Raw genomic sequence first — 23,334 nt, 5'->3', positions numbered from 1 at the left:
CAGGGTGAAACAAAGCTTTACTGAAACAAATAATGACATCACACCATCACGTACAAAGCAAAAGATTTACTGCCAAAAACAAAAATGAAGAAACAGAAAAAAAATTCCAGAAAAAAGGTGTGGCGGCAACTGGCCACAGGACAAACAGCTGTAATCCCAGTTTAACAGGTTTGGAACCGTGCCCCAAACCGCCAACACAGAAGCTCCACAGCCAGTGACGAGCAAACCATACACTATTGAGAAACCAAAGGAAGAGGAGTGGGACACAGCTGCCTCCTCCTGAACACAAAAGACTAACAGAGGCTTTATACACAGCATGTACATCAAAAATCATCGACAGCTTATCCACCGTCATGGGTATGTGTGTGTATATATAAATGAGACATTTTATTAGTGGCTGGACTATTAAAAACAAAATGTTAAAAACTAAAGGAAAAAAACAAAAAACACTTTTGGGGATTGTCATGTGGCTGTCTATCTTCAATGAGAACCAAAACTGAACAGCGCAGGACACAAACAAATCTCTGAAACATCACCCCCCCCCACCCCCCCAAAAAAACAAACAAAAAAACACACACGCAATACACTCCACATCACTGTTCCTATAGGACAATGCACAGATGATGCGCATCCATCAATGGTGTTGGCTTCTTGCTGGATATTGGGAAGGAAAGTGGTCAGATTGCCCCTGCCTGTTCTTTTCAAAATGTAGGCTGATGCTGAATTGGAGGCAATGTATACTTTACAGGTTGTACCACATGAAATGCCACGCTACCCCTATAATAATTTTTTATTTGGAACTATAGAGTTGTATGATTTGAAGACCCCAGGTCAAATTACATGTTTGATTGACAGTAAGTTAAAACATCCTCCACAGGGAACTTAAATATAGCATTTTTAATGAAAATTTCAGTGCACAATGTCTATTTCTTGCTGGGTTTAACATATTAAAAAAAAAAGTGTGGCCACATTTTTTTTATTCCCTAAAATGATAAATTCAGCAAATAAATATTGTGCATAAAAAATGCAGTGTGCATTTGTTAACGTGTTAACTTTTCTCTTTAAAACAATCAAGAAAACACAGAATTTGACCACAGCCACCCAAATTTTTGCATACAACTATTTCAAACATCAAAATAGCTGAAATACCACTAAAGTTTTCCCAAACTTTAGCCAGCCATGAGTTTTGGAGTTAATTTATAGATGTTATATTGCTCAGCAGAATGATCTGCTGTTATATAGTATTCATGTGCATTGTGTTTATATGGGGGGAGGGGGTTCAGCATTAAGTGATTTCTAATCCGTTATAAAAAATTCGACTGTAAGGAAATTTAATAGCAATTTTAGATGTTTTGAACGCAAACAGCAGATGGTAATGGCATAGGTCTGCACTTTCCCTCCCTATAAAGAAGTGTGAAGAAGTGTTTTAAATCAACTTAATATAACACAATGTGTTTTAAATTTCAGCCAGTGCTTGAGTGGTTCAGTGTATGTGCTGTGACTTGTTTTATCATGAGTAGAAAGGCCGGGTTGTTTGGTGTGTTAAATTTTGATGCGGAAGGCTGTAGGATTTGCAGTTGCTGGCTCTGTGGTGGATGTGCTCTGAGTGGAGGATTTGAACAGAGCCTTTAGGATGGTTTGTGGATCCACCTCAGCCTGGGGAGCACTGGAGCGAGAACGGGAAAGAGACGCCGGCAGACCATCCTTCTTGCTGCTGGTGGCGGCGGTCGTGCTCCCTGCAGGAGAGTCACTCAACCTCCTTCAACACAGAGAGAGAGATAAAGTTACATACATACATACATAGCCCATCTACACAATTTCATCCTTTTTATCTATTAAACTACCCAAGTTTTATTTCCCTGGATCTTTTGTTTTTTTATTATTTTATGTCATTTTATTTGTTTTCACTAATCATGTCTGTTTTGTATTATGCTTTTCCTCATTGCATTTCAGCTTCTAAGAATCATGTTCCTAATTTTAAAAAAGGGAAATATATATACACATATATCAGTACGTATTGATCCCATAATTCTGATCTGCTGTCTTCATTTAGCTGGAGATTTTATTTAGCTGAAAATTTTTAACTGAACAATACTCTGATTCAGTTTTAGCCTCTACTGGATACCAAAAGAGCGCCAAGTCTCAGCCAAAACTACCAGTTAGGAGGTCATTTAATCTTTGTTAAATTTGTTATCAGTAGTTCTTATGAAGGTTTATTACACTGTAGTTCACAGCGTAGCTAGACCCAGCTTTTCATAAGTGGTAGCCATCTGTTCCAAACAATTAACTTAACTTAGTCAGCATGAAAGCTAGCAGCCTACCTTAACTGAAGGAATGATACATTAGCTTTACTTCAGCTTTATTTTAGTGTTATTTTAGCTACATATCCTTTATTTAGTAGTTGGAAGGATCAAACATGTAGGGCTGAAACTAATCCTGCCTAATCATTAGGGGGCATTGCCAGGGAAATGCTACTGTCAATCACTATGCAATCAGACAGACCCATGGAGTTCTGAGCATGCAGCGGTTTCAGTTTTAGCACCATCAACATTACATATAAAAACTTGTGAGTGTAGGTTTACTGGTGGTTTTATACAGTAAATAAAATGGCTATACTTGTGTTGTAGACACCACAACCCCCGGTTCTTATTACCACTATGGTAAAGAAATCAAATGCTCACTGGCAAAACACACAGCTTTTTAAAAATAATTTACCCAGGTGCCTTAACATTTGCACAGTACTGTACATCCAAACATACGTGTTTTTTTTTTTCAAAATTGTGTAAAGAAATCAGAATATTATAAGGGCTATTATTTTGTTATTCTTTAATATTTAATCAAAATCCGCATGCTGAGCACTATCAATATAAATGCAGCAATATTTTTATGGCAGGAAACAAGAATTAATTGCAGTGAACTAAATTTGGACACAACTGAAAATTAAACACAATGTGGATGTGGACTCACAGCAGGATTGGTTGGTCTGATGTAATCACATTGCCCTGTATGTGCAGATTACACTTCATTGGCTGACCTGTAAAAGTCAAAACAAGAGAGATGATTATAGAGTGAAAATTCTCTCACTGTAAAATAATACTAAGATTTGAGATTATTCAAAGTAACTGAATGAGTACTGAAACTTATTTTAAAAACTCTCACAAAACAAATTACGAGTGTGTAGTTTCCTACCATCCAGACAGCGGTTGTTGTACTTCCTGTAGGCGCTGATAGCATCATCTTTCCGCACAAACACCACCTCAGCCACTCCCACCTTCACCAGCCTTGCTCTCTTCAGCGCTCCACACACACAGAACAGCTCCTACACACATGCAAATGGAGTGTGGTATTAGGAACATCAATAAACATGTGCATGTGTATAAATATGTGGGGGCAATAGGGATTAAGTGATTATCTTTACTAGGTGACTAGTCATTTAAATTGTTGTCATCACTTCATTAAAAGAAACAAATGTTCTGGAAGTCTGTATTTAGTTATGTAAAAGTATTTAGTTAGTAGCTTGTTACTAGGGGCTCGTTCTATCAGCAGATGTTTTGGTTTGAAGTGCAAGAGGCACACTGCAGAAAAATTTTCGTTGTATGTTCAGCCTCTGTGTGTGTTTCACACATACTACCTCTGTGTGGTGTGATCAATGTGGAATGTCCTGATTTTCATTCTGGCACTCGTGTTAACAGGCCAGACCATTCACGCAGGCTGCATACAGCAGCAGAGCGTCCCAGATGCAGCAAAATACATCTTATTCCGTACAAAATAAGCCTCAAGAATCAATGAAAATGAAGTAGAACAACGCACCAAGTCTTTAAAGAATTGCATTTTTATTGACGTAAGAACAATTGATTTGATTATTTATCCATTTGTTAGAACTGTACAACTTTCTTGCTGCACCACAAAATGCTGTATTTGTATAGGCTGTAGACTGTATAGCAGTCACACTGCCATGTTAGTAGCACATGAGAAACAGGCCTCAGGCACTCTGCCCACAAATTACTGTAGAAATGTACTGCTCTGTAATGTGTTTAGTGTTGCGTTATATGTCATTATATTCTGTATTGGTGTGTGCCGGTACTGTGACTGTATTAGAACATCCTTCTGTCTATTCTTGTTTATCCCTACATGGTCATGTCTGTCACACCTGTCACTTGTCATGTATAGGCTGAGCCTAATCTTGGCATCAGTCCTACTATAAAACTGCATCAGCCCAGTGTCTTACAGGCTGGCTAGGTGTCTGGTACCTGCATGCAAACGAATAAACTTCACTTCTCCAGACACACGGCTGGTCCCCGCTTAAGATAGGGTTTGGATTCTTCAGTACACAGCCTGTCTAATGTAAACGGCAAGCTAAAATCACCACAGCTGTCAGAAATTCACCATTTATAGAATATTTTAACTGGCTCTGATCTGTATACTGTTCAATGGAAAACAAATCACGCTTAAAGCTTCTAGCAAACAGTTGCATCGATTCATTAACAACCCATGCCGATGGAAGATACAGGCCCAGACTCAACCAGGAAATATTCATGATATACCATTTTAAGAAATTATTCTTGAATTGTCTTTGAAACAATAAGTAGCAAGTAAACATGATATCTGCACATTTGCCAACCACAGTTCCAACTCCGTTGCGCACACCAGAGTCTGCAGTCTGTGACTGTATGTTTTGCATGTCAGTCACACAGCCCTTTCCTATCAGAGACAAAGTTCTAGATACCTATCCAGTCTGGCTTACAAGCTTGTATTTCAGTGAACTGTTCCAAAGCTGGCTGTGCAATTGGTTTCACTGATGAATTAGTGTATTTTTTCTTAGTTTATTTTTTTATCTTAGTATTTTTCTTAGTTCTTTATATTTAGCAGAAAAACTTCTGCCTCTTCACTGCAGTTTTTCCATTCCTGTATTTCAATCAGTGTCCTCAACAAGTTGGCTGCCACCCACAGTGCCGACTAGTCAACTAGACTATGCAACCCATAGTGTGCAACATGCCTATGAGTAGTATGTCTAGTATTATAAGTATTTATGTAAAGTGAGTGACTAATGTAACATGTTTGGTTAAGTGTGCATGTTTAAAACTCACCACTATGTCCTCCTCTGTGACACGTGGGTGCAGATTATTCACTGTGATTTTGGTTCCTTCCAATGGACTGAACACCGGCTGCACATGCGCACGCGCACACACACACACACACACACACACACACACACAGAAACATGGAGTTTAGGAGCAGAGGAAATTAGAAAAGAATTAGCTTAAGCTGCGTTAACTACTGTACTGCAGTAGTAGGGGTTCGGTGCATTGTAGATCGGGCAGTGTCCGAAGGCGTGGGCCTTGGCGTTCTGATCCTCGGTTGCTGAAACTGGCTTTTGGAATTTGGAATGTTACCTCACTGGCGGGGAAGGAGCCTGAGTTGGTGCGCGAGGTTGAGAGATACCGGCTAGATATAGTCGGGCTCACCTCAACACACAGCTTGGGCTCTGGGTCCAATCTCCTTGAGAGGGGCTGGACTTTTTTCTTTTCTGGAGTTGCCCATGGTGAGAGGCGGCGGGCAGGTGTGGGCTTTCTCATAGCCCCTCGACTCGGTGCCTGTATGTTGGGGTTTTCTCCGGTGGACGAGAGGGTAGCTTCCCTACGCCTTCAGGTTGGGGAACGGGTCATGACTGTTGTCTGTGCTTATGCACCGAACAGCAGTTCAGAGGACCCAGCCTTCATAGAGTCCTTGGGAGGGGTGATTGAAAGTGCTCCTCCTGGAGATTCGATTGTCCTACTGGGGGACTTCAACGCTCACGTGGGCAACGACAGTGAGACCTGGAGGGGTGTGATTGGGAGGAATGGCCTCTCTGATCTGAACCAAAATGGTGTCACCATGTTTGAACACAAGGATGTCCATAAGTGCACATGGCACCAGGACACCCTAGGCCGCAGTTCAACGATTGACTTTGTAGTCGTGTCATCGGACTTACGGCCATGTGTTTTGGACACTCGGGTAAAGAGAGGAGCTGAGCTGTCAACTGATCACCACCTGGTGGTGAGTTGGATCAGGTAGTGGGGGAAGATGCCGGTCAGACCAGGCAAACCCAAACGTATAGAGTAAAGAAAGAGCTGAGCCACAAGGCAAGGCTCTCGATTTACTGGTCGATCTACGTTCCCACCCTCACCTATGGTCATGAGCTTTGGGTAATGACCGAAAGAACGAGATTGCGAATACAAGCGGCCGAAATGAGTTTCCTCCGCAGGGTGTCTGGACTCTCCCTTAGAGATAGGGTGAGAAGTTTGGTCATCCAGGTGGGACTCAGTGTAGAGCCACTGCTTCTCCATGTCAAGAGGAGCCAGCTGAGGTGGTTCGGGCATCTTGTTAGGATGCCTCCTGGACGCCTCCCTTGGGAGGGGTCACAGGCAAGTCCACCCGGGAGGAGACCCCGTGGAAGACCCAGGACACGCTGGCGTGCCTATATCACCCAGCTGGCCTGGAAGCGCCTCGGAATCCCCCCAGGGAGCTAGTGGAAGTGGCTGGGGAAAGGGAGGTCTGGGCCTCATTGCTTAGGATGCTGCCCCCGCGAACCGAACCGTGGGTGGATGGATGGATGGATGGATGGATGGATGGATGGATGGATGGATGGATGGATGGATGGATGGATGGATGGATGGATGGATGGATGGATGGATGGATGGGCGTTAATTAGATTCTCCTTGAGTTCCTAATAGTCCCTTTCACACATGCGCCTTTACCCGGGTATTTAATGGTATTTAAACAGGAATGGGTTGAGTGTGAATGCAATCAGAAGTAGAAATCCCAGCCAAGTTTATGCAGCACTTCACCTGCTCAAGATTGAGTTCAAAACCCAGGAAATTACCAAGAGGGCTCATGTGTCAACAGAAATGATACATCACCTGGAAATACAATGACATCTAGAACAAAGCCAGTAAAGGGGTGCTTTTGGCTTTTCGGATTAGTTTTTTTTTTTTTTTTTAAGTTTTGTGAGTGAAAACTAGGGGTCAATCAATATGTTGATACAGATTAGTGATCAAGGACACCGCTAATCAATATTTGAGGTTTACAGTATTTAATACAGCTTTGCTGCTCATAATGACAATCAGAGATACATAGTCAGCTGTCATAAGTAGCATACAAATTTTGTGCAAGGGCATCTAGATACATTACCCATGTATGATGTATATAAAGGTTATATACATTTAAAATGTACCAGAAATAATTAATTGTTGTCTTAGACACACATGAGCGAAGCAAATAACGTATCTCATTCAGTAACTGTAGTGTGTTTACAAGAATAGAAATAGAGGCTTTATAATAAGAAAATAAAATAAAATAAAAAATAATAATAATTATTATAATTATATATATATATATATATATATATATATATATATATATATATATATATATATATATATATATATAAAAATCAAAGTAATCACATTCTTCAGCAGTGACTGTGTGCATCTCACAAAAATATGTGCATGAGAAAAATGTGCACATAAGCATAACATATTGTTTAAGGGCCAAATGTGTGAATGATACAAAACTTTACCAATGAAAGTGCTGCTGTGGGTTTTGAGTATGAAAAATACTATAATGAGTGTATGTTTCACCTGTGGAGGCGCAGACTGAGTACTGCCATTTCCACTAGCTCGATGCCCAGTAACCATCGTCCTCGAGACGGGCTGCAGGGTCTGTGCGGGTGGACGGGTGCTGGGACGAGTGGGTGGCACAGCAACAGGGGTGGGAGGGGACGGGGCTGTATAAGAGTCATTCTTTACCACCTTAGTGATGGGAGTGGACATGGAGAATGATGCACCTACACTCGCCTACAGACAGACAGACACACACACAGATGAGTGAAGATTTTAGGTAGTTAGTGATAACAACAGCAACAAAAACCAAAATTTCTTTTAAAAAAATGTTCAGTGAATTTTCTGATAAAATGATTATGCCTGTCTGTTCTTCAATCCTGTATTAACAATTGCTCAAACAGTTGCTACTTCGGGGCACCAAGTGGAACTGTGTGCCTTTTCTTCAACAGCCTGAAAAAGAGAAGTCATCCGGCTATAAGGTGACCCTTAGCTGTAAGCGCTAGCTAACTTTAACCCATTTTATGGTCAGAAACTGTTGGTCATGGGTGCACACACCCAATGAATCATCCAGACCCACTCTAGAGCCCATAAAAAGGCCTTATGGATTACTCTGTGAATGCGCTATCGCTTGCACTAATTGTAATGAAATTCTAACTGAACCTTGATAAAAGTCAGGAACCACTGTTGCACCATCACTGTGACAGCAGTGAGACACAGTTTCTTACTCTCACATACTGGTGGTGAGTAAAATGGCATGTCATTTTTTTCCCAACCAACCTGCAGTTTAACTGCAGCACACACCCAGACTAATATCAAATAGTGGTGATCCAGCGTGTGTGCATACATGTGTGAGTGTGACTCACTCGTGTCTGTGCCATGTTATTGGCTGTGGTGATCTTCATCTGTTTACTAGGAATGGCACCACCATCATCATCTTCAGTGGAGAGAGCCTATAGAAAGGAAAACATACATATAAGCACTGCATTAGTGTGTCAATGCAGAGGCCCAGCTACGTACACACAAACCTGTCTGTATGCGTAAGTAAGCAGGGAGACAAGTCTACAAAGTGTGCAGGTCAGAGATAAGGCTCACCTGAGCTGCTCTGCCGGGGACATTTATACGGATTCCACTGGTCATACCCACAGGCCTCTGCTACAGAGAGACAGAGAGAGAGCGGTTAATGTAAAGAGTTCAGTGGTTAATGTAGCAAATAAATTAAAACCTGAATCATCCAGCTTGTTTAGGCTTTTTGCTTTGAAACAGGCAAACTGATTATAAAGAAGTAGATATCAAGTGAGGTATATTTGATTGTGACACACACAGATGTCTACTTTTTTTTGTTTTAATGGTAGCAACTGAAAGACAATGCTTGTATCCCTGTAATGCTTGTAACAATGCTTGTATCCCTGCAAAATGAATGACCACTAAACACATGTAACTTGGCATACTTTAGCAATAAACCAACCAAACCAAATATTAAAGATTAAATGTCACAAAAACCTAAACTCAGATGGAGACCTTAGCCACAAAAAAGCCTTAATTAGTCACAATTATTAAGAGAAGTAAAAAGATGTGCTGAGAAAGGAATAATTTAGACAAACACAATCCTGATCATCCAAGGGACGTTCAGTTATTATTTTATACCTTACACTGAAAACAAAACAATGTTAAAATTGGTTAGCTAGTTAAATACATTTTTACTAGCCCAGTTGCTGACATTGCTGCTGTCAGCTTAATCATTTAGGCAAGATAAATATTAATGCAAGTATACAGTGCCCTCCACAAATATTGGCACCCTTGGTAATTATGTGCTAAAGATATTCCTAAATACTTTTGATCTTTCCCTCTCCTTGGATCACCACCTTATCGTGGTGGAGGGGTTTGCGTGCTTGAATGATCTTAGGAGCTATGTTGTCTGGAGCAAAAGCTCCTGGTAGGGTCTCCCATGGCAAACTGGTCCTAGGTGACAGGTCAGACAAAGTGTGATCCATAATAACCCCTATGAAGACACAAAAACAGGACTTGTGTACCCTGCCCGGAACAGGGTTACCGGGGCCCCACCCTGGAGCCAGGCCTGGGGGAGGGGCTCGCCAGCGAGCGTCTGGTGGCCGGGCATTTACTCATGGAGGAGCCTGAGTTGGTGCGCGAGGTTGAGAGATACCGGCTAGATATAGTGGGGCTCACCTCAACACACAGCTTGAGCTCTGGGTCCAATCTCCTTGAGAGGGGCTGGACTTTATTCTTTTCTGGAGTTGCCCATGGTGAGAGGCGGCGGGCAGGTGTGGGCTTTCTCATAGCCCCTCGACTCGGCGCCTGTATGTTGGGGTTTTCTCCGGTGGACGAGAGGGTAGCTTCCCTACGCCTTCGGGTTGGGGAACGGGTCCTGACTGTTGTCTGTGCTTATGCACCGAACAGCAGTTCAGAGTACCCAGCCTTCTTAGAGTCCTTGGGAAGGGTGCTTGAAAGTGCTCCTCCTGGAGACTCTATTGTCCTACTGGGGGACTTCAACGCTCACGTGGGCAATGACAGTGAGACCTGGAGGGGTGTGATTGGGAGGAATGGCCTCTCTGATCTGAACCCGAGTGGTGTTCAGTTTTTGGACTTCTGCGCAAACCACAGTTTGTCCATCACGAACACCATGTTTGAACACAAGGATGTCCATAAGTGCACATGGCACCAGGACACCCTAGGCCGCAGTTCAATGATTGACTTTGTAGTCGTGTCATCGGACTTGCGGCCATGTGTTTTGGACACTCGTGTAAAAAGAGGAGCTGAGCTGTCAACTGATCACCACCTGGTGGTGAGTTGGATCAGGTGGTGGGGGAAGATGCCGGTCAGACCAGGCAAGCCCAAACGCATAGTGAGGGTTTGCTGGGAACGTCTAGCAGAAGAACCTGTCAGATTGATCTTCAACTCACACCTCCGTCAGAACTTTGACCAGATATCGGGGGAGGTGGGGGACATTGACTCAGAATGGGCCATGTTCCGTTCCTCCATTGCTGAAGCGGCTGACTGTAGCTGTGGCCGTAAGGTAGTTGGTGCCTGTCGGGGCGGTAATCCTCGAACCCGGTCGTGGACACCCCAGGTGAGAGATGCCGTCAAGCTGAAGAAGGAGTCCTACCGGGCATGGTTGGCCTGTGGGACACCAGAGGCAGCTGGCAGGTATCGACAGGCCAAGCGATCTGCGGCTTCAGTTGTCGCCAAGGCAAAAACCCGTGTATGGGAGGAGTTTGGTGAGGCCTTGGAAACTGACTTTAAGTCGGCTCCGAAAAGATTCTGGCAAAGTCGCTAAGGTAGTTAAGAAGCTCCTTGGTGGCAAGGCTCCAGGGGTGGATGAGATCCGCCCTGAGTTCCTCAAGGCTCTGGATGTTGTGGGGCTGTCTTGGCTGACACGCCTTTTCAACATTGCGTGGACATCGGGGGCGGTGCCACTGGATTGGCAGACTGGGGTGGTGGTGCCTCTTTTTAAAAAAGGGGACCGGAGGGTGTGTTCCAACTACAGGGGAATCACACTCCTCAGCCTCCCTGGCAAGGTCTATGCAGGGGTACTGGAGAAGAGAGTCCGGCTCATAGTTGAACCTCGGATCCAGGAGGAACAGTGCGGGTTCCGCCCTGGTCGTGGAACACTGGACCAACTCTTCACCCTCTCCAGGATTCTGGAGGGTTCATGGGAGTTTGCCCAACCAGTCCACATGTGCTTTGTGGATCTGGAGAAGGCATTCGACTGTGTTCCCCGGGGTATTCTGTGGGAGGTGCTTCGGGAGTACGGGGTACATGGCTCTTTGCTACGAGCCATTCAGGCCCTGTACAAACAAAGCTGGAGTTTGGTTCGCATAGCCGGCAGTAAGTCAGACTCGTTCCCAGTGAGAGTTGGACTCCGTCAGGGCTGCCCTTTGTCACCGATTCTATTCATAATTTTTATGGATAGAATTTCTATGCGCAGTCAAGGGATGGAGGGTGTCCGGTTTGGTGACCTCAGGGTCACATCGCTGCTGTTTGCAGATGATGTGGTCCTATTGGGGACATCAGGCCGCGAACTTCAGCTTTCGCTGGATCGGTTTGCAGCCGAGTGTGAAGCGGCTGGGATGAGAATCAGTACCTCTAAATCCGAGACCATGGTTCTCAGGCGGAAAAGGGTGGAGAGCCCTCTCTGGGTCGGGGATAGGCTCTTGCCTCAAGTGGAGGAGTTCAAGTATCTCGGGGTCTTGTTCACGAGTGATGGTACAAGGGAGCGGGAGATTGACAGGCGGATTGGTGCTGGGTCAGCAGTGATGCGGGCTCTTTACCGGTCTGTTGTGGTAAAGAAAGAGCTGAGCCATAAGGCAAGGCTCTCGATTTACCGGTCGATCTACGTTCCCACCCTCACCTATGGTCATGAGCTTTGGGTAATGACCGAAAGAATAAGATCGCGAATACAAGCGGCCGAAATGAGTTTCCTCCGCAGGGTGTCTGGACTCTCCCTTAGAGATAGGGTGAGAAGTTCAGTCATCCGGGAGGGACTTGGAGTAGAGCCACTGCTTCTTCACGTCGAGAGGAGCCAGCTGAGGTGGTTCGGGCATCTGGTTAGGATGCCTCCTGGACGCCTCCCTCGGGAGGTGTCACAGGCGAGTCCATCTGGGAGGAGACCCCGGGGAAGACCCAGGACACGCTGGCGCGACTATATCGCCCAGCTGGCCTGGGAGCGCCTCGGAATCCCCCTTGGAGAGCTGGCGGAAGTGGCTGGGGAAAGGGAGGTCTGGGCTTCATTGCTTAGGATGGTGCCCCCGCGACCCGAACCCCGGACAAGCGGAAGATAATGGATGGATGGATGGATGGACTTTTGATCTTTCATTTTAAATAGCAAAAATCTTACCTTATTTAATAATAATAATAATATGACTGAAAGAGAAATCTAAATCTGGTCATGAAGAAATGTTTTTTTTAGTGTGTGCCACTATTGTTGGCACCCCTAGAAATTTTTAACAGTGAAATCTAACTGACGTATACTCCTATTTTATGTTTTAAAGTTCACCTGAAAAGTATACAAATAGCCATGCAGAAAAGTACCTCATCCTCACTGTAATCTGTATACTGATCCGTTATACTGTGAAGCTGTTGTTCTTCGAACAACTTTCGCCCTGGACAATTAGTTTGGATATGGTATCACAGACAATTGCGTAGCAGATATAAAATCAAGACCTGACAGTTTAGCCAGGAAGCTTGCTTGGATCCTCCAGCAAGATAATGATGCCTCAAAATCAACACAAAAATTGTCAACTGACCACAGAATTAAAGTTTTGCCATGACCACCCCAGTCCCCAGACCTAAATCCCATAAATCCCATAAAAAAAACCTGTGGAAAAAGCTGAAAAGTTCAGAGGCATGCCCTTAAACCAAAAAAGAACAATTCTATCTACTCGAACTTCTGCTTGCAAGCCAAGAACTTAGTAAAGCAAGATTTCTCACTGAAGCCAAAACCTGAGGACTGTCCAGTACAAATGTTTTTTATTTTTTATTCTATTATAAAGCAGGATTTTTTTGCTTAGCTACCAAACTTAAAACTTCAATCTAACCCCAAGTCACACATGGATCAGTTTTGTTTGGGCTACATCACAAAGGCAGGTAAAGTAAACCAATCAGGGACAAACTTCTGACCAATCAGTGACGAGCTTCTGACAGGAGCTGTCTCTTTTGTTTCTTGTCATGTCACAACCTACTTTGAGGTACCTCATGTCAATTTGTTTTCATGGTTCACATAAAATAAAAAACAATAAAAGAATTGTCTTGATTGGACAGCAACCACTTAGACACCCAATTGTGACATTTGTAACAAGCACATTAAAAATATGACTTTTTAGCAGAGGAACACAAAATTATAACACACACAGTGTATGAAAAATACAAAGTAATTAACAACAAGTACCACTGTTATCATAATGGCATTCGTCTTTATAATTATGTTCTTTGTATTTATGTAATATGATTTTATGTTCCTCTACTAAAGAGTAAATCGCTCATACTACCAGTGTTTCATGTGACTGGCTGTTACTGTCACGTCATGTCATCTAGATGAGATGGTTTCGTATGCAATTAGGTATACACATTCAATATCTCCAAGTTCATAGAGAAAGCTGTCAATCACTGCCTTAACAGAGTTTAACCACTGCATTTTTGCTAAGCTCACGAGAGACAGACCCTCAATTAATAGCTTTGAGAAATACTCATATGTTCTGTCTTACCTGGATGGTTTTAGTGATCTTAAGTGGAGCTGCTGGTCCCTGATTGAGTGATGAGATACTCCTCTTCAAACTCAGCCTATCCCGTGCATCCACCACTTTCGTGAGCCCACCTCTGGGCTGGATGGCCACACTCACTTTGGAGTTAAGTCCTTGATTGGTGGGAAAGGCCCTGGTGGTGGTGCTGACTGGAGAGGTGTTGTGGATGTGGATGTGGGGTATAGGCGTGTGCTGGCTGCTGGTTGTTGGGGGTTCCGGTTGTTGCTGCTGTTGTTTGCGGGAGTTTATGGTCTGTCTGGCGTCTTGCACTGCGCTCACAGTGCCCCCTCTACCCCAAATACGGAAACGTGCGTCCTTCTGCCCCAAGCGCTCCCGTGCATCCTTCACCTGGAACACTGGAGGGAAAAACGGGGCAAATGAATGTGTGAGAGACAGAAGTGCTGCCCCACAGCTAGGTCAGGTTCCTACACCAGAGCACCTGTGTGGTGTATGATGTACATTACAGGCCAAAAGCAACAATAACTTTATATTTTTTAAGAATTTGTTTGTTTGAAAAAATCATAATGCCTCAGATCACTTCCGAGCTTGATGGGAAGACTAATTGTTTCTTCTCTAACGTACCAGATCATCAGTGGTGTCAATCCAATTGCAAATTTATGTATAGTTGTGAAAATTTCTCAGAAGGGCCAAGTCGCTGCTAAAATATGCCTAAAAATTAAGTGATACTTTTTTTTTTTCATGTAGTAAATGCATAGCTTAAACATTGATATGGCAGTTTATCTGCACAAGACCTTGTACAATTCCTGCTAAACTGCTGGGAGAGCTAATGTGCGAACAGAAGCTGATTACCAGAAAAGTTGATTAAAGTATTAGCTAATAAATGTTTTTACAGCGTTGAGGTTTAGTTTGTCATGCTACTGTATTCTGTACTTTATTTAGTGGCATATAACTTGAGAGATGAAAACTGACCCTGTCTGTAGTAAAGCAACACAACAAGAGCAGCAAACATGATGCTTTTGTTTTCACAGTGGGCTTTTCCATTTTGCAAAAATGTTTAGATTAATCTAGAAATAAGGGAAATGTTTGTCATTCCTATGTCACATTCTGTTTAATAGGACATTAGTGGTAAAAAGTATATGTCAATAGACTTCATTGTGTAATGTTTCATGGGGAAAAAACAACTTGTTTCCACACTTTTTGTGTGTAATGTACATGTTATATTATTTAATAACTGACATATACTTTCAGCATAATTCTGATGTATAATATTCTGATGTACTTGTGTGTCTTGCATTGTCCAGTACATCACAGTACACAGTACATCATGTACACACATTGTCCAGTACATCATGGACACAGCTTTTATACTTTTATATAATGTCTACAATATTTCATCCTGCAGTTTTCCTGCTGTTGTATCAGTGAATATGGTAAGTAAGAATTTTATATGGTGCCTGTATAATGACAAAGATAAACTAGATTAAACTAAATTCAGTTGGATTTATCTGGGTTCTTTACCTCCGCTCCCTCCTAGTCTCTGTCTCACATCACTGGTGCCAATCTTCTGTCTGGCATCAAACGTCCTGCCCACCATCCCTGCCCCTCTGCCTGCCAAACCTGCCCCTCTCCCCGCTGTGCCCGCTCCTCTCCCAAATGTCGGCCTGTGAAAAAACAACAACAAAAAACGAAAGTGTGTGATATGGCCAAATAAAACAGTTTCACAATACTTAAGACATATTGATACAAGGTAAGTATAATGATATATAATTTTTCTAATGTTTGATAAAAAAAGAACTTCAGAACTTCAGAAAAGAAGTTCAGAAACTGAAATACTGAACTGCACTAAATTTAACTAACAGGACTAATAATGATCTAGTTGCAATGAAACGAGCAAGTTGGTCAGTGTTATGAAAGTACTGATATACTCACAACAGCCTTCAATCATGGAATGCTGAACTTTTTTTGATGGTTTCAGTGAGCACCTTGTCTTTAGTTTTGTCCTAGATTTTTTTAGGCTGGGTAAGTGGCCCTTCGTGCTTTAGCTAGCACGTTAATTATGAAAGAATATCAGTGCAACCTTCAAAACAAGCTGTGAAGGCGCTCTGACTAACAATATGCTAAAACAGCTGCACAAACCTCATTAAAGAATGGCAGGTCAAAGTGACACAGTGGGAGCCTGTGACACTACAGCTACTCTGATGAAACTGCGGCTTGTTTGACTAAATGCAGTAACTGTATTTCATGGTGTCTACGATAACAATACTGTGTATGTTGAATATCACAGTATAGATTATTACTGTATATCAGCACAAGTCTAACCAGCACACTGGATTTGAATTAAAGTCTTTTTAAATTGAACAGTGGCTTCCATCGTCATAGAGCAGCCTACTAGAAATGCAGCTCTACGAAATTCTAGGCATGCTCTCTTCTGAATTAAGTTAATAATTACTGTCCTCGACAGAAACACGAGTAAGACTTAAAAAAAGAGTAGTCTTTAATAAAAAGAAGACGCTAGCCCACCAGAGCTAGCTATATAAACATTATTTCATCAACACTCGGACACAAATCACACACTGAACACCCTACAACTTCACAATAAAACAAAATGTATACATTACCAAGTGAAAGCATTAAGATTTTACCACCGTACACAACCGACACAGACTGGGTGCACGACTAACTTAACTAGCTAACAGTCTTTGAAGGTAAAAGACTGGACAACTATTCTGATACGGGCTTGTGACTTCTTCTTCTTTCGGCTGCTCCCTTTAATGGTCACCACAGCAGATCATCTGCCTCCATCTTGCCCTATCCACTGCCTCCTCTACTTTCACACCAACCATCTCCATGTCCACCTTCACTACATCCATAAACCTTCTCTGAGGTCTACCTCTTCTCCTTCTGCCCGGCAGCTCCATCTCCAACATTCTTTGCCCAATATATCCACTATTCCTCCTCAACACATGTCCAAACCATCTCAACCTTGCCTCTCTGGCTTTATCTCCAAACTGCTCCACCTTCACTGTCCCTCTGATCTGCTCATTTCTAATCTTGTCCATCCTGGTCACTCCCAACGAAAATCTCAGCATCTTCATCTCCGCCACCTCCAGCTCAGCCTCCTGTCTTTTAGACAGAGCCACAGTCTCTAAACCATACATCTACGTGATACATGATACGGGCTTGTGACCGCGATCTTCAAAAAAGTCCAACAGTAACATTAACTAGCTAACTAGGTTAGCTACCTGCTTGACTCCACCGACCTGCTGACCCGGCCTCCGTTATGAACGCTGTGGGTTAGAACTGAGCTAAATCAGATCAAGAAACGGTGGATAACCTCCTTAAATGGGATCGAGGAGTCGGAGACTGAACACATTTAATCAAACAGCCGAATGAAGCGGTCTTGTGTTTGATAATCAGCCTTTTCCTAGTAGAAGTTTCCTTAGCTGGTTAAGTGACAGGCAAAGTTTAAACTGGATTTGTAGAAATACAGCAGCAATCAGACAAAAGTCACTCGAAATGAACTGTCTCTTTATCTCCTGTGTGGGTTTAAATGTTATTTCTCGGTTTACTTTAAACATCTGACTAAATTTGTAATGCTACACGGTATTTAGCGTAGCGCTAGCCTCTGCTAGCTTAGCCACGCGTGTCGGACTGCAGAGTGAACCAATCACAGAGTAGCGCACTGCATAGCCACCCAATCACAGCAAAGGACACTACGGTGCGTCTACAACTTGACCAATCCGAGGAGAGGATGGAAGCAGGTCGATAAGCTGCAGCGGCAAAACACTTCAAAGAGGCGTTACATTCCGTCTGTTCCCGTTTAATGTAGCAAGTAATGCTGGAATAGACAGAGTAAATAAAGCGGCGATGCTGCTCACCAACCCGCTGACTTTGTTTATTCTCGGCATTTTATTTTAAAGCTATGTTTTTACCTCTTAGCGCCGCGGCGACGGATCAGCTCATCCAAAGAAACATCCGCCATCTTCCTCCTCAGTGTAGAATGCGCATGCGCCGGATGAAAGGCTGGAGTGACGCCATCGGGTTGACTAAAGCTGATAAAACATCTCGGAGAACGTAAAAAGAGAAAAACATTGGGAAAACGAAAGAAAGAAAGAAAGAAAGAAAAACGTCTCGGATTACATAAGAAAGTGAGAAAAACATCTGGGAGAACGTAAGAAAGAGAGAAAAACATCTGGGAGAACGAAAGAAGGAAAGAAACATCTCGGAGAACGTAAAAAAGAAAAACACCTGGGAGAGCGTAAGAAAGAAAAGAAAACATCTGGGAGAATGTAAGAAAGAACAACGTCTCGGAGAACGTAAGAAAGTGAGAAAAACATCTGGGAGAATGTAAGAAAGATAGAAAACATCTGGGAGAATGTAAGAAAGAGAGAAAAACATCTGGGAGAATGTAAGAAAGATAGAAAAACATTTGGGAGAACGTGAGAAAGAAAGAAAAACATCTCAGAGAATTTTATTTGCAAAAAATAATAAAAGTCCTACATCCTCCTTTCTGCAGGGAGCAGCCACTCGTCCCTGAGGCGGTCCAGCTGTAGCAGCTGTGTTGTGGAGTGGTGTGAACCTTCTATGGCTGTTTTATCACTGGATTTTTATTTACTGGATACTTTTATTCATGCTTTGTGCTTTTTTTTACAGAGCAGCAACGTGATAACGACAAAATAAGGGCTTTACTCCTGAAAGAAAGTCATGATTCTTTAATGAAAGTTTAGCAGTGTGAACATATACTGATAAATACAAATAGTTGAAATACTTTATAACATAATTTACCAAGTTTGAAGATTAGATTTATTATTAAATGCCTAATTACCGTAGGGGGAAATTAAGAAAATGAGCTTGAGCAAACATCAAGAGATCAGACCAAAACTTACGCAGATGTGAGGATGGTGTTGTAGAGAGTATCTCTTTGTAAAAAGTGAAAAGTGTGGTCCTTACCGCTCACTTTCTTACTTTTTAACAAAGTGAATGGAGTTACGCTTAAATAACGCTTAAACTAACATCATAGCCAGAAAAGACTTTCCCTAAGAGACACAAATCTGACATTAAACCTGACTGCTCCTTCGGAAGGTAATAAACAGCCAAAGGAAAATGTTACTCACCCGGTTTGCCAGTGTGCTCACACAAGTAGACCGAGTTCTGACCTGATCTCATTGTTTAAGCTCATTTTATTGCTGAGTTTGTCCTTTTGTTTAATAAATAGATATTCTTTATTATGCTTAAGTATGCAGAAGGGAATGAAGAGAGAACATGAATCTAATATGAGAGAACATCATAAGCTTTCATATTCATTTAGGTTTACGGCATTATAAAAGCGAGTTTAAACGCATAACCTTGATAAACATCGACCAGATTTTTCTGTTTCCCCCAATCAACGACCACGGAACTCTGTTCACAGAGAACGAATGGAAACCAGGCAGAGCACAGAAATAAACGGAGAGGTCGTAATGATCAGGGGGCGGGCCCTACTGTGGGAGAGACGATGACGTCTGCTCGATCCCACAATGCACCACCATCAAAAATGATATTACGTGAAAGACAACAACGTTAGAATTCCATATATTAAAGTTAGATTAACCTTTCATGTATTTATAATATCATGTGTGTGAATAAAGTTAATAATACAGAAGAACCAACCAGGTTCCGCGGTTCTGCCTCTTCACCGTCCCCGAGCAGACCGGTGTCGTGTGTTAAGCTCGTGGTTCGGGGGTCGCTCTTCATGCCTTAAACTGATGAGTAAGGAAAATAACGATGCGGGGTGACGCCCGCGTCCTCGCACAGATTCGCGAGTTGAATTTTTGAACGGGTACAGGTCTGACCGGAGGGTGACCAGCCTACTCTGCTGGACGCCCCAGGCACCAGGATCTGCCCCGATCCACAAACACTAACGGTGAATAATAAGCGCATTAAACGTTGCGGGGGAGATGATGTGGTGCTGGGCTTCGAGGCTGCGGGTGTTTCAGCGTTCGTTCCTCTGATTGCGCAGTTTAGAGATCGATGAAGTCTCCAAACTGTGCTGAACATCTGCCTTCTAGGACCACACATGAAAAATAGCTAGTAAAATGCTTTATTTCAGTGACAAGTCTTTTGTGGCGTCGTAAACGGTGGATATTTTTTTTAAAGTTTTAAAGTACAGCACAATGCGCTTTCAGCCTTGTCTGCCATGCCTGCAAGATACACGTCTACCGCGAGGTGGCGGTGTAGTACAACTAAAGCAATTTCACTCTGTGCATGTACTTTCGCGACTAAAACAGGTAGAACGACAGAGCACTGACGTGTTAAGGCAGAGAAACTGCAGTGAGTCTCTGGGATATATTGAAATCTGGGATTTCCTCACTGTGAACTTGAAATCATTTCTGATAAAGAGATACAGTGGATACATGTGAAGACCAACACAGTCCTTACCATGTTCTATAGGGGGACTGTGGAGAGCATCCTGAGCAGCTGCATCATCGCCTGGTTTGGGAATTGCACCGCCTCAGACCGCAAGACCCTACAGCGTATAGTGAGGACAGCTGAGGAGATCATCGGGGTTTCTCTCCCCTCCATCATGGACATCTACCACACACACACACACACAACTCTTTTGATGCTCTACCTGCACTATCTGGCACATTGCTGCCACACTGTGTTTTCACTGTTTTACTCAGGTTTTTCTACCTCAGTAACTGCTGTCATCTGACTGCGTGACTCACAGTTAACAGCATGTTACATATCTACACCTTATTCCACTACCTCATGTCCAGAATGAGTGCTGTTTCGGTGCTGCACTGTCCTTTTTAATTTATCGTATTTATTGTTTCTAGTTTAAGCACCATGTTTTTTCCTGGAGGAACATAATAACTCCACTGTGTACCTGAACATAGATGGAATGACAATAAAAGCCTCTTGACTTGACTTCACTTGACTTGACTTGGGTTTAGCAGAGAGGCTATGCAGTTGTTTCAGTGTGATCGCTGCAGCATTATTAAAGTTACGTTATGAAATGACAGTGGGCGTAAGTGACTGAATAAAGTTATACAGGCTCCGGATGAAGATAAAAGGTTCTTGATCTTTTCAGAAGCTATACAGTATATGATAACTGTGGGGTATGTAGCTATGGTATTGGTGTCATAGCAATTTGGCTGCATGTTCTACAAAAACTGAACTGAAATGTACCCAATTATCCCCTTCACCCCAAATGTATTCAAAGAACAAACATGTATGAGATGTGAGCTGCTTCTTTAGTTCTACACAGTAGCTATGGTGTTAATGAGTAGCTGTAGCAGAGGCAAAACTCAGGCTTTGAGATGTTGCTGCTACTATGTTTAGCTGTTTCAAACTATTCCTTATATTCCTTGTGCCAGAGTTTAGCTGTTTTTCAACATTTGTGTTCTATCAGAGTCTCTGTTACTGCTGTAATTTTTAGGTACGTCCGGCAGAGGTTGGCTACTCCACTGAATCTGTGGATATGCAAATATGGAGCTTACCTAGTGACCCTAAAAGAAGAGAAGATATCCCATAAAGCCATACACTATAATTCTTATTAGCACAGATGAGATGAAAAATACGTTTTGTTATCTATAGCATTTAAAAACACAAACAACTAAGCTACTTTAAACACAATTTAAATGTTTTTGGACAATCCACCACAACTTCAGTTCATGGCTCCAATAGCACAGTTAATTCTGCTGTTGACTACTAATGCCTTGAGTTTATATACTTTGGACAATGATTTGCTGGTTAATAGGTCTCTGTCGAGCAGTGCTGGCAGGGCATTCTACAAGCAGGATCTGCTCTGTTAATAATGCTTGAAAATTAACACAATGCCACCTGTAGTTGTCACTGGTTATTTTGTTTCTATCTTAGAAAAACTGTAGTAGATTTTATGATTTGTTATGATAATGCTAATTTTGTTCAATAATGATACTTAGAGACCAATGTATCAAGATTGAGCCTAACTGAACTTTTTTCACTTCTTTTACTAGCAATGCTACATTATAAGCTGACCAAATACAAATGAAATGGCTTTTTGTGGCTGCAATACACATAGCAATTACACCAAACATCATCCACAATTGTGGCAGGACTGGACAATCACCACACACGACTACATTTGGATGATACCACAGCTACATTAGTTGAATAACTTAGCAAAAAATCTAATTTGCACAATGTTCTCTTTAACTTTCTAAATGCCGTCAATCAGCCGAGACATGTTTGTGTTTGAATGTGTCTAAAGTTTGTTTCTTTAGCACAACACAGTATCCATGAAGCTAATGTAGCTAACACATAAAGCACTGTGCTAACTCAATATAACACAAAAGGACAGACTAAGTTCAGGCATCAAGATTGCTACTACCATTGTTTACTTTTTTAGTTACTGTAGCTATTTCCTAGTAAACTATTCTTTTTATTTCTCGGGCCAGGGTTTGTCTCTATCTTCTCTTTCAGCCATTGATCTGTCAGAGTCTCTATAATTTTCAGGTTTACCTCAGGTGGGGGCCCATCTCCTCGGCTCTGAAAATCTGCATATATGCAAATATGGAGCTCATCTCAGAACGAGATGCCCCATTAGGCCCTGTGTGCTAATCTTAGTAGATGTTTTTACAAACAAAACCTACACTGTATAAAATAGGATTATCTATAGTGCAAAGCAACATAAACACAACTTTACAGTTTAAAACACAGTTTAAATAGTGTATTAGTAAGTGTGCTGTGTTTGGAGAGTTGTTTGGATAATCTACCATGACTGCAGTTCAGTGGTTCCAGTATGGAGTGATTTATTCCACAGTTAGAGAGTTATGCCTTAAACTGATGAGTAAGGAAAATAACAACATGGGGTAATTTCTGTGTGCTTGCTTACTTTGTAAGTTGAATTTTTGAGAGGGTACAGGTCTCTGTACAAAGGAACTCACCTACTTTGTGAGAAGCTTTGTACAAGTAGGATTTGCCCTTTGAAATAATGGTTGTAAACAGACAGTGTACTTTGTTTGAACTGGCATACTACTATATGTGGAACATAGTGTTTTGACCTGGTTTAAGATCAAAGATGACAATATGGTACAAATTTTAACTGAGTTGGACTTTATAATAAAATTGTTTATTTTTGAATGACCCTGTACCATGATTATATACAACTTTATTAACAGAAATGTGTGCGTTCTGTCATTGCCAATATAATACTAACACTACTGAAATGGTATCAACTGACAATTTTAGTTCATTTTAAGTATGACTCAAAAATACTAGCCAGTACATGACTAATACAGCTTTTCTACACACATAAAATAATAATTCTCATTAAAACACAAAGAGTGACAGTTCTCAGTGTTACACACTGATTTTCAGACATTGGGACACATTTCCTTTAAAACAATGGGATCTAACTGCTTAATTTGTGGATGCAGTCTCACTCCCTGCTCACCCCTACTACTGGTAAGTTCAAAAAAGTTCACAAAACTTGAAAAATTTGAAGTAACCCATTGACTTAAAAGTAGGTTAGGCATTATTGAACAAACCAGCAA

At 42.1% G+C, this 23,334-nt stretch overlaps 1 protein-coding gene and 2 non-coding genes across 4 annotated transcripts; 2 read left to right on the top strand and 1 right to left on the bottom strand.

Annotated features, from left to right (window-relative positions):
• On the bottom strand, positions 1–19,481 carry poldip3 (polymerase (DNA-directed), delta interacting protein 3). Of its 2 annotated transcripts, XM_017683187.2 has the most exons (11): positions 19,466–19,481; positions 17,749–17,880; positions 15,335–15,477; positions 13,820–14,211; positions 8,694–8,750; positions 8,465–8,551; positions 7,620–7,835; positions 5,088–5,165; positions 3,190–3,319; positions 2,968–3,034; positions 1–1,759 (listed from the first exon to the last, which is right to left on the bottom strand). In XM_017683187.2, exons 2-11 carry the CDS (start codon positions 17,796–17,798, stop codon positions 1,543–1,545), a joined length of 1,437 nt encoding a protein of 478 aa, XP_017538676.2. In that variant the 5' UTR covers positions 17,799–17,880; positions 19,466–19,481; the 3' UTR covers positions 1–1,542. The 2 variants fall into 2 exon arrangements, with proteins under 2 accessions (XP_017538676.2, XP_017538675.2); XM_017683186.2 differs by lacking the exon at positions 19,466–19,481 and having other exon boundaries at positions 8,694–8,753; positions 17,749–17,884.
• Positions 19,482–19,547: 66 nt separating this feature from the next.
• LOC119262612 lies at positions 19,548–19,700 on the top strand. Its single transcript, XR_005129769.1, has one exon. It is a non-coding gene; the product is annotated as a U12 minor spliceosomal RNA (small nuclear RNA).
• Positions 19,701–22,611: 2,911 nt separating this feature from the next.
• Positions 22,612–22,764, top strand: LOC119262613. The gene has a single exon (XR_005129770.1). It is a non-coding gene; the product is annotated as a U12 minor spliceosomal RNA (small nuclear RNA).
• Positions 22,765–23,334: the final 570 nt, after the last annotated feature.

Source organism: Pygocentrus nattereri, chromosome 27 (genome assembly GCF_015220715.1).
Source record: "Pygocentrus nattereri isolate fPygNat1 chromosome 27, fPygNat1.pri, whole genome shotgun sequence".
Lineage (NCBI taxonomy): Eukaryota > Metazoa > Chordata > Actinopteri > Characiformes > Serrasalmidae > Pygocentrus > Pygocentrus nattereri.
Note: the sequence above shows the minus strand (reverse complement) of the source record. Positions and strands in the feature narration are given on the sequence as shown.